This window comes from Amborella trichopoda, chromosome 8 (genome assembly GCF_054954075.1).
Source record: "Amborella trichopoda isolate Santa Cruz 75 chromosome 8, AtrichopodaSantaCruz75HAP2 v2.0, whole genome shotgun sequence".
NCBI classification, from domain to species: Eukaryota; Viridiplantae; Streptophyta; class Magnoliopsida; order Amborellales; family Amborellaceae; genus Amborella; species Amborella trichopoda.
This window is the reverse complement of record NC_142343.1, coordinates 45,657,532-45,668,427: the sequence shown is the minus strand read 5'-3', so window position 1 is coordinate 45,668,427 and position 10,896 is coordinate 45,657,532. Positions and strand designations below refer to the sequence as shown.

The window sequence follows — 10,896 nt, the reverse complement described above, 5'->3', positions numbered from 1 at the left end:
AAATCAAAACATTGAGATCTAACGTGAGAATAAAGGGCAAAATCTCAACTTTTTATAGAGGGATTAAAATACGATCTCCCCATGAAGGGCACAACCAGATCCCCCATTCTAGTCTCGCAGGAAACTAGACGACACGAAGGTAGATCGTGTTGAAGACCTCCCAAGACAATCCCCCTTAGGTTCGTAGATCCTTCCAAAATCATCCATCCCCTGGTCTAGTGACTAAACCCTTGAAGACCCTGTTAGAGGATGCCCTAATGTCCAAAACAAAGGATCCATGGCGTTGAGGTGACCCGCCCTAGTCCTACAGAGCAGCCGTGAGAGTCACTTTCCATTTCTATACCATTGTTTTGAAATATAATTGATTGCATCATCACCAATACAATTCAGATCAGGTTGCGGCCACCTTCGAGATTGAGTTTCTCGGCAGGATATAGAAATGTCGTCAGAGGACGAGAAGTTGCTCAAGGAGGCGAAGAAACTGCCATGGGAGGAGCGGCTGACCCACAAGAATTGGAAGGTGAGGAACGATGCCAATGTGGACCTCGCTGCTCTCTGTGACTCCATCTCCGATCCTAAGGATCCACGGCTCCGGGATTTCGGTGAGTGAAGAATCATAATCCTTCTTCTTCCATTAACTAATTCCCCATCATCACTTGCATCATAATTATCACTTGGTTTAGGGCTAAGAAGTTTTCATCTCAATGATCCCTCTGATTATCAGATCAATTTCCCACATACCCACCTATTTAACCAACGAGCAAGTGTGTTTTTCTTTGATTTTTGTCACCTGCTAACAAATGCAAGGGCTTCGTATTTTGGCAGGCCATCTTTTCAAGAAAACAGTGGCTGATTCTAATGCTCCTGTTCAAGAGAAGGCTCTGGATGCCTTGATTGCCTTTTTACGTGCCGCTGATGCTGATGCGGCAAGGTATGCGGACCAGCTCCTTCTAATATGAAGCTCCAGTCTATGTACATTCATCAGTCTCATCGAGAAATTCTATTCACATACTCTCGCGTATTAATGTTAGTCAAGCGGTCACACAATGAAAGCTTGTGAACTGGGGCATATGATTACTCTGGCTGATTTTCCTTTTCAGGTATGCAAAAGAAGTTTGTGATGCAATCGTTGCCAAGTGCCTCACGGGTCGTCCCAAAACAGTTGAGAAGGCTCAAACAGTATTTCTTCTTTGGGTGGAGCTGGAAGCTGCTGAAATTTTCTTGGTAGGCATTATTTCAATGTGATTCATACCATTATCTATGGATTATTTGTGTGCTTTTGTAATGGATTTTTGAGGTTTTCACATATTTGTAGAATGACATATGTGTCGTTGCATGTATTAAAATATTTTGTGTTACTGGTAATCACTTTTTGCTGTCGAGTTCTGTTTTGCTAACTGTGATATTGATTATTACATATTTTCATCTGCTTGAAAACTTGTTCTCTTGTATTCCATTTCTGGAAGTGGGTAGCAGTCAACCATTTTTTATGTCAAATAGAGTTGACATTTTTTGTCAAGTGCATCATTTGCAGGCCATTGGCATATGAAGTTCTGCATTTTTCCAAAAATCAGCCTCATAATAATTTCTACAACCTACCACTGTTCATGTAGTTATTGGAATCACTCCTGCCTGCCTCGAGGCAGCTCCCAAGTGGCAAGACAGACAGTTTTGGAAAACATACAATTACTTGTGTACATACTGGAATCAAGCATGGTGTTGCACAATTTCCATTTTGACATAAACTGTTTCGTGACCGTACTTAGTAGCTCATGAATCACAAGAAAAAAATATTGTGTGTAAACAATATCTCAAGCTATCCATTCACCTTAGATGCGCATAAATGGTGCTGACTCTCACCCGATAATTGTGGGAACTGAATTTTACTTGAAAATGGGAACTGATGGATTCTTCCCATTTGATTTCACTTTGCATGTAGGAGCAGTTGCATGTGAAGACCTTTATCAAATCTGATGAGAAATGAGCGATACATTGGAGCTGCAGGTGCATAGATTTGACAAACTTGTTGTCAGACAGTGGTTTGAATATGGAGTTTTGGTGCAGAGGAAGATTCCCCTCCTACATCCTTAATGGAAAATGAGGTGCAGAGAGGGAGAAGGAGAAACAAGTTGTGTGTGCAATAGATATAAAGGTGGAGGCTATGAGATGTTGAGGGAGGGAGGCAGGCCGGTCAATGTTGTTTGTTGGCCGGCAAAGATATGCTTTTAAGTCATAAGTGGGTTTCTTCCTTCAGTTAAGACAACACAAATATATTGCAAAGCTTTTTGTACAGCCATTGCTCTTTTGCTACTCACTAAAGAGAGGGGGAGGGATGGGTGGTGGGGACATAGAGAGTTTGAGTTGCGATGGAAGAGGGGGTGGGGTGGTGTAAAGTGAGAGAGGTAAATCTCCTACGTTATTTGCTAGGTGGTGAAAAGTAAACTTGGGTTCTTGAATGTGTTTGGTCATTTTTGTTAGGTATCATTTGTAAGTCAATACCATGATTAATCCTCCCATTATAGAATCAAGAATTTAATTGTATTTTACAATTGTGTGAGGGTGTACATGGGGAGTTCTCTGTTGTACGACCACTATGGTTTTATCTGGTTATGTAGGGACTATTTCACCAACCATTCTCTGAGCTTTATACCTTGAATTCCTCAACTTGTGAAATTGTTTGTAGCGGATCTTTTGCATTTTCTGGAATTACTGTGAGCACAACAGATGTCATCTCCATCTGGCTTGGGTACTGTCAGCTGACTCAGCTCTTTCTCCTACTTTGGGGTACTCAATGTGCTTCTCTCCTCTGGCTGTGTCTTCTAGGATTTTGGGATTCTCTGACTCCATGAGCCTCATATCTACTCAGGCAACTTAAAGTCACTATATACTTTATGGTTTGAGATTCTATGAAATGATCCGTATTTGTTATCCTCTGGTTCGAGAAATCAGAGGTTTTCTGTAACCACTTATTTACGCTTGGCTTCCTTAGCGCTGGTTTCTGTGGATCATGATAAGGAATATGAAATGCCAACCTAAGTTGACCTGAGACTTAAAACCTGTTTTATCATCAGTTTTTGCATCACGAGCAGGCCCTTTGAAAGAGTTACATTTACCGTTGCTCCCATTGGACATGGACTTTGTTGGAATCATGTGAACATTGACAATTATTAGCAACTCATAGGCGACTGTTCTGGTGATGTTTGTCTGCTACTCGGAGTTTTATTTTCTTCTTCTTGCTTCCAAGAAAAATTTCTTTTGTTACTTGTGCTATATCATGGTTATTGAAGGTATATATCTATGATATCTCCATTAAACATGTGTTTTATGGCTTTTTGTGGATTTTTGTTTTGCTAAATTTATGGCAAACGTTCCCATTTCAGGATGCCATGGAGAAAGCGATTAAGAATAAGGTTGCAAAGGCTGTGGTGCCGGCAATCGATGTTATGTTTCAATCTCTCAGGTTTGGAGATCATTGTCAATTTGAGAAGGCTCAGATGCTAAACATTTTGTTTACCCTGATGTTCTAATCATTCCCGCCTCATCTTTCTTCTTTTACCTGATCAACAGATCCAGTATTCAACTTTCTCTGTTATTTTGATATGCAGTGAGTTTGGCTCAAAGGTTGTCTCGCCTAAAAAGATTCTGAGAATGCTTCCTGAACTCTTTGACCACCAAGACCAAAATGTTCGGGCCTCATCGAAAGGGCTGACACTTGAACTGTGCCGCTGGATTGGGAAGGACACAGTGAAGTCAATTCTGTTTGAGAAGATGAGAGATACAATGGTGAGGATGAATTTTTTCACCTGAAAATTCCTGATTTCTCTGCATTTGAAGATGATTCTCATGCAAATATATTTTTGCACAACTTGCAGAAAAAAGAACTTGAAGCAGAGCTTGTCAATGTCTCTGGAGTCCCTAGGCCTTCTCGCAAAATCAGGTGTCTGTTTTGACTTATGTGGAAAAGAATATTTGTCTTTAAATCTTAATACACTTTTATGCTTCGTTGTATTTTATTTGCCATTCTCTTTTTTTATTTTTGGATCCATATTTTGCTTATCCTTATTGTGTAACACATGCTTGAAAACTTGGACTCAGGCTGGGACTCACAAGGGTCCCAAGCCTGAGTCAAGCAGGTTGATTTGGCTGAGTCACGCTAAGATTTGGCTGAATCATGGGTAAAAATCTCTGTAAGGGATGAAAATCATTATACTCAGGAGTTTCCCTTGATAGTTGCATGGAACTTGTTGGATGTGGAGGCGAGTGGACTTGGGTGAATCCTGAGTCGACTTGTCGAGTTTTAAACACCATCTTGCTTGTGGGTGATGGCAATACTACATTTGTGCACCATCCAAACAAAATCTTTAAATTTTAGCTGCTATGTTCCACACAAATCTCATTTTCCGTTTCTTTTTTTCTTTTTAATATCCATATAGGGAAATAACGGTACGTATGATTCCTCCAAGGGTAGTTGTTGAAAGTCCCATATCCTATTTACATCTATGTTTGTGAATAAATCTGTCAGATGCTTGCACCCCTGGGGTTACGTGCAATTTCTTAAAGATTTCCTCCAAGGGTAGTTGTTGAAAGTCCCATATCCTATTTATATCTATGTTTGTGAATAAATATGTCAGATGCTTGCACCCCTAGGGTTATGTGCAATTTCTCAAAGACCATTCCTTTTTCTTTTTTTTTCCCCATCATATGCAATTTCTTAAAGACAAAAATTGGATAATGGCTCCTCAATTTCTGCATAGGTATGGCTTTCTGATAGCTGAGTTTTTAAGCTTGCCCTTTTCTTTTTATTATATGGGACGGATGTCTGCTGGCAGATGAAGTTTGAATGGAATGGCAATTCTTGTTAAATGATGTGTAGATTCATGTTACCCTGCTTTTTTTATTAACTTGAGCTTTTCGGAGCATCACTTGAATAGGTCTGAACAAGATAAGGAGCTTGAGCAGGAAGCCATGGCTGAAGTTGCTGGCCTTGGTCCTTCAGAGGAGTCTCCAGTTGCAAGTAAGGAACAAAGTGAATGGAATGAGCATGCTTATGGTTTATTTAATTTAGTGGAGAATGTGCCTGCAACTAAGTTTAGCTTAGGCATAAATGTTAATTGAAGCATGGCTTGTGCTTGATTTTATGTCTGGAAGTCCTTTTATCATATTTCAACATTTAAGTCTTGGTTTTGATTGTTTCAGTTCCTCAAGAGATAGATGAGTACGAGCTTGTTGACCCTGTTGATATTTTGACTCCATTAGAGAAGGCAGGATTTTGGGAAGGAGTGGTTAGTTATATTATTTCTTTTGTTTTGTTTATTGTTATTCCTTGTTTTGTCTACTTGTTACCTTGAACATTATCTGTGGATCATGATAAAATATTTTTTTCAACACAGAAAGCTACAAAATGGTCGGAAAGGAGGGATGCGGTTGCAGAGCTTACAAAGCTTTCTTCAACAAAGAGAATTGCACCTGGTGATTTTTCAGAAATATGTAGGACACTTAAGAAGGTGTTTCTATCTTTCTGTCTTTGAGACTATTTATCTATGTATGCACATACGCACATATTCCTGCAGATGTTCATATACGTACATGGAATTATTTACATATGACTATCTGCAATGTTGCATTTGTAGTGTTAAACATGTTGTGAACAATAAAAAAAAGAGAAAAAGAAAAAGAAATGTTAGCCGTGTTGTTCCTACATGCATGCCTACTGCTATGTATGTCTGTGCGTGATCATACATAGTCATGCATTCGTTTTAGCTATGCTCAACATTTGTGCATGCAGGGATAATGTGTGTGCATGTGTCTGTGCTCACATTTGGTACCGAAGTACATAAAATGCATTCATTCATTTTTTTGCTCACATTTGTTGCTCTTCTATTTGTGCGTTTGTACCTACATGCATATCTTTATATGTTTGTGCATAATGTAGACTTGCAGCCACATATGTGTGCACATTTGCTTTTATCTGTTGATGTGTTCCTTTTGTTCTGTGATGAAGAATACTAAAACAGTAAAGCATGCACTTTTTTTTTGGGATCGGTGTAAGGCATGTAAATATTGCAAGGCTGAGTACAATTGTTTATGTGTTCCTTTTGTTCTGTGGTGAAGAATACTAAAACAGTAAAGCATGCACTTTTTTTTTTGGGATCGGTGTGAGACATGTAAAAATTACAAGGCTGAGTACAATTCGATGGGTGGTTAAGAGTCATAAGTAGCAGCTTTAGAACTAGTTGATGCTCTGGACTTAAGAAAAATACTGAAACCATCTGCACCCTTACAGCTTATTACAGATGTGAACATAGCAGTTGCTTCTGAAGCAATCCTGGCGATTGGGAATTTGGCACGGGGTTTAAGAAAGGATTTTTCTGGGAGCTCACGTATGCTTTTACCTATTTTACTTGTGAGTATATTTTAATGTTGTTTTCTTTTATCTATGCATTTTTGGGATAGTTTTTCGATCTGATAGACATGCTGATTGGTGTTTTCCTATGGTTGGGATAGTGATTACCTTTTTTTTATGGTAGTTCAGTGATTGGATTCGATATTGGGATTAATGTTGCTATTGTCAACACTTTACCCAATCAAAGCTCATTCCCAAATCCTGGGAAAGTGATAACTGGAATAAGTTAGTTCAGGTTTTTCAGTTATGTTGCTTAAATTTAAGCAATTTTTTTAACAAAATCTATTCTGCTGGGTTAAAGAATCAAGTTAAATTGATGCATGTATTATAAACCCAATGTTTCAAAAAGCGTTAGGCGGTCGGGGGGGTCCATGCCGCCCAGCGCTAAGGCGGGCGTCTGGAACCTGAGCGGCCTAGTAGAAATTATTATTTTTCTCTCTAAAATAGGCTCTAATGGGTTTTAAGTTTCAAATGAACCTAAAACCCCACCTTTAGTATTAAAACATGACCCAAAAATACCCTCAACGAGGGGCATTGCAGCCCCTGGGCGGGCAACCGCCTAGGCGGGTGCCCAGGGATATTCGCTTTTTTTGGGCGGCTAGGCCTGGGCAATGCGCTCAGGCCCCCAGAACCGCCTAGGCGACCGCCCAGGTGCTGGGCGATCTGCTTTTTGAAACACTGTATAAACCTTAAGTTTATTAAAATTCATATTAGAAGTTTGGAACACTTGGAACTGTGAGTTTGTGCTATTATGTGCAAGAGATTTCTTGGATTGTTACTTCATATTGTAGTTAAATGTTCTCTTATGGGATGAAAAATATGAGAGACATAATTTTTTTTCTTATTACTGGGTTTGTTGTTCTGTGCTTTCTGAGTGCTTTCTTGAAGCATCTTCTTTTGTTTTATAGCATTCATGCAATTTTGGGATGATGATTTTTTCTTTCTGTTCGTTTTATCTTTATTTTTTATGCTGTTTTTTTTCAACTTTTTGTAGGAAAAATTGAAGGAAAAGAAACCGGTAGTCATAGATGCTCTTGCTCAAACACTTCAAGCAATGCATAAAGCTGGCTGTTTGAGTCTTCTTGATGTTATTGAAGGTAACTTAGCATGGTATCTAATTATTGATATTTTAGATGGTTGAATGGGTCTCTCATGATTATTTTCATTTGATGATTTTTATAGTGCTACTTTGTTATTTTTTTTAGCACTTTGGTGTTATCATATTTGCAATTGAATCAACCCTAAACTTGAGTTTTAGTATAAAGAAATTAACATTAAATCTCCCCAAGAATGTGTAATGGTGGTCTAGACTTGGATTCCTTACAACAATGATTTTTGAGTATTGTCTATTTTTGGTAATCAGTGTTAGTCGACTTTCTTACTTTATCGGTCATGTTGTTTCTTATTTTAATTATGTTTTAATTATTGAAGTTCACTGTGTTCTCTAATTGTTTCTTGTCTATCCATTTCTTGGTCTTTTGACGCTTGTGCTGTATTTTAGGCAGAATAAAAGCAAAACCTTCTAGAATGTGAATCTCTGTGGACTTTGTTTAATGGCACTCCTACCCTCACATGAGAATGGTGTCAATATTGCCTATTAAATCATCAATATCTTGTTCAAAGCATGCTGATATGTCTTTGATTCTCTCTCTCTCCTAGTATTTTAGTTCATTTGTCACATGCATCCATTTCATGTTGTCTCCTTTATCAACTATGTTTGATGTGACCAAATGATACATAGTGTGATAGGGTCGGAATAAGCAAGATCTATAATATATGGGAATACCAATAGATACCCTGGGTTGTCTAATCAACGGGTGTTATCTTTTTCCATCAATTTTTTTTTGTGCTCCTTATGCTATAGTTATTAGAGATGGTGTATTAGCAATCCTTTATTTTGGCAACCTAATCGCTCTTCTGATTTTGGAATGGATTTTCATTATCAGTACACTGTTTCTTATACACATTTGTCTCTACTCCAGCAGCTTATGGAAAATAGTAGTTAGGATTCGTGTTTTAAAAAAAAAAAAAAAAGAATTGACGATCCACTCACAGGAGAACTCTTTCCTGCACCAGGTACTAATCCATTTTTAATGTCTAATTAGATCGAGTACTCTTTCGAATTAAGAACGGAAGTTCGTTGCTTTTTGTTTCCCTATAACTATTAAGAATATAATTAATTGTTAATTGGAGCCATATAGCTCTGTCCATTTCTTCACTCAATTTCTTGTTTATGAACTGTCAATTTTTCATGATTGACCATTTTTTTCCAGAAAATATTGATATATTTTTGGCGTTTCGCACAACGGAATGTGGTATAGATTGGGGGAGCATTTTTTTTCTTTCTTTTGTCCCCATTTCAGCTCCTTAGCTGCTGGTTTCTGTTGTATGGCAGATGTGAAAGCAGCAGTGAAAAATAAAGTTCCTCTTGTGCGCTCATTAACTTTGAACTGGGTAACATTTTGTATTGACACAAGTAACAAAGCAGTGGTTCTTAAGTTGCATAAGGATTATGTCCCCATTTGTATGGAGGTATGTGGACGGCACTTGTGAATTCCATCCCATCTTTCTTGGTGTGCAGCCCTGGAAAATTGCCATGGTTGTTTGATAGTTGCAGTGCTGAAGCATTTCTTTTTATGTTTTCATTTAATTCTTGCAGTGCTTAAATGATGGAACTCCAGAAGTTAGAGATGCTGCATTTGCTGCTTTAGCAGCAATAGCTAAGGTACAAGAAGTTAACGATTTTCTTTTACTTTGTACTTGACTAGTTTGCCTTTTTTGTTATGTGATACTTCATTTGATGTAGGGTAATAGATCTTAGCTACTTTGAGCTTTATGATAAAATGTGTCACCTTTCCCTCTAGATGGTTGGTATGAGACCTCTGGAGAGGTCATTGGAGAAACTGGATGAGGTGAGGAAAAAGAAGCTCTCAGAAATGATAGGGAATGTTGGAGGCAGTCAGCCTCCTAGCACAGGATCTGGTATGACTACAGCATTGAGTGTTCCTGTTCAATTGTTATTGTTTTAAGGGTGCGGTTTGTATAGAACCTAGGCTCTAAACAATCAAATTAGAGCCTACCTTAAAATAGTGTCGAGGAATGTGGTTTCAATACTGGAAATCTGTGATATCCTTAAAATATATTTTCATCTTTATTTATAAAGTTTAAAGCTTCAAAAATAGTATAGATCGACAGATCTCTGAAAACTTGAAAATCTTGAAAATTGACAATCCAAAAATGCTTTACAAAATACACTACTTCGAAAACTTGAAATCCATTTTTTTCTCATGTTCATGCATCTTGATGTTGAGATTATCAATTTGAGGATATTTGGGCATCAAAACAACCTCTTTTAATGAAATTTTTGAGGTAAGCTCTGATTTGATTGTTTAGATTTGATTGTTTAGAGCCTCGGCTCTATATAAACTTTTCCCTTGTTTTAAATATACTGATTTTCCCTTTTCCACTTCCAGCTTCAGTTTCAAGTGGGGGTGGCTTAAGTTCATCTGTTCCAGAGGTTGGTGGTTCAAATGCAATTTTTATTGCCAAAATACCGAACAACACATTTGATACGAAATGTTGTCATAGTTTGGTCTTGTCTTTCATCCTATATCTGGAGATTTATTGGCAAAATACGGAGCAACATGTTTGATAAGAAATGTTGTCATAGTTTGGTGTTGTCTTTCATCCTGTATCTGGAGATTTCTATTTCTTTTTCCTTTAGTTTCTATATTTTATCATGAATTAGTTAGGTCTTTTATTGTTTATTTTCTTCCTGCTTTTCTTCTAACATGAGGCACTTATTTTCTGTTATTTTCTGATTTATGGAAGTATCATACTTGTAAAATTGGTCACCAATTGAGCATAATGTATCTTAGACAGACGTTATGTAAGGGATTGAATTTAGGTAGCCTTGGAAAAATAACAGTAGTTGCATAAACAATAGGAAAAGAAAAAGGAGCAGAAGTATTATTGATTGGAACAAGCTAACATTTTGTTTTCTGGTGGATGATGAATAATTTTCTTGTATCACAAAAGGAATTTCTTTTTGATCAATAGAACTTTTTTGAAGTATGTGCCATTTTGTGTAGTTCTGCATCTTAATGGTGATGGAGAGATGAGATACCATGGCCTTTAAGAACTTAATTCTTTCTATTATTATTTATTATTATTATTATTATTATTATATTTTTTTACTTGTTATTCTTTCCATTGTTTATGTTAGGGCTTATTCTCCTCAAGCTTGTTTGGAAGTTATGATTCAGCTGCCTTGTCCTGCAAATGCATCGACCTTATAATGTGATTTTTGTAATTATTCCATTGGGAATGTATACTATGAGACCATTTATCTTTGTTACAAGGAGGTCACAATTGCTACTAGCCATTAGATGTCAATTTGGATGGCTTGGGGAATTTCACAAAGTTCGAGAATTTTTTTTTTTGAACTTGAGTTTAGTCAATGGCACACTCAAAACCACTGTATTTGAAATCTG

The 10,896-nt window shown here is 37.4% G+C and overlaps 1 protein-coding gene across 2 annotated transcripts in view; it reads left to right on the top strand.

The window, feature by feature from the left end:
* The first annotated feature begins 311 nt into the window (after positions 1-311).
* Positions 312-10,896, top strand: part of MOR1 (ARM repeat superfamily protein) — a 38,701-nt gene continuing 28,116 nt past the window's right edge. The window contains exons 1-15 of one of the 2 annotated variants that reach the window (XM_006842592.4): positions 312-602; positions 826-931; positions 1,101-1,224; positions 3,381-3,460; positions 3,606-3,783; positions 3,873-3,937; positions 4,932-5,014; positions 5,197-5,282; positions 5,391-5,504; positions 6,284-6,403; positions 7,398-7,500; positions 8,799-8,935; positions 9,063-9,128; positions 9,268-9,385; positions 9,877-9,920. In XM_006842592.4, the coding sequence (XP_006842655.1) occupies positions 440-602; positions 826-931; positions 1,101-1,224; positions 3,381-3,460; positions 3,606-3,783; positions 3,873-3,937; positions 4,932-5,014; positions 5,197-5,282; positions 5,391-5,504; positions 6,284-6,403; positions 7,398-7,500; positions 8,799-8,935; positions 9,063-9,128; positions 9,268-9,385; positions 9,877-9,920 (1,587 nt within the window). In that variant the 5' untranslated portion in view covers positions 312-439. Of the gene's footprint in view, positions 603-825; positions 932-1,100; positions 1,225-3,380; positions 3,461-3,605; positions 3,784-3,872; positions 3,938-4,931; positions 5,015-5,196; positions 5,283-5,390; positions 5,505-6,283; positions 6,404-7,397; positions 7,501-8,798; positions 8,936-9,062; positions 9,129-9,267; positions 9,386-9,876; positions 9,921-10,896 lie in introns of those variants that run through there. The other variant, XM_020666024.2, reaches the window with a different exon arrangement.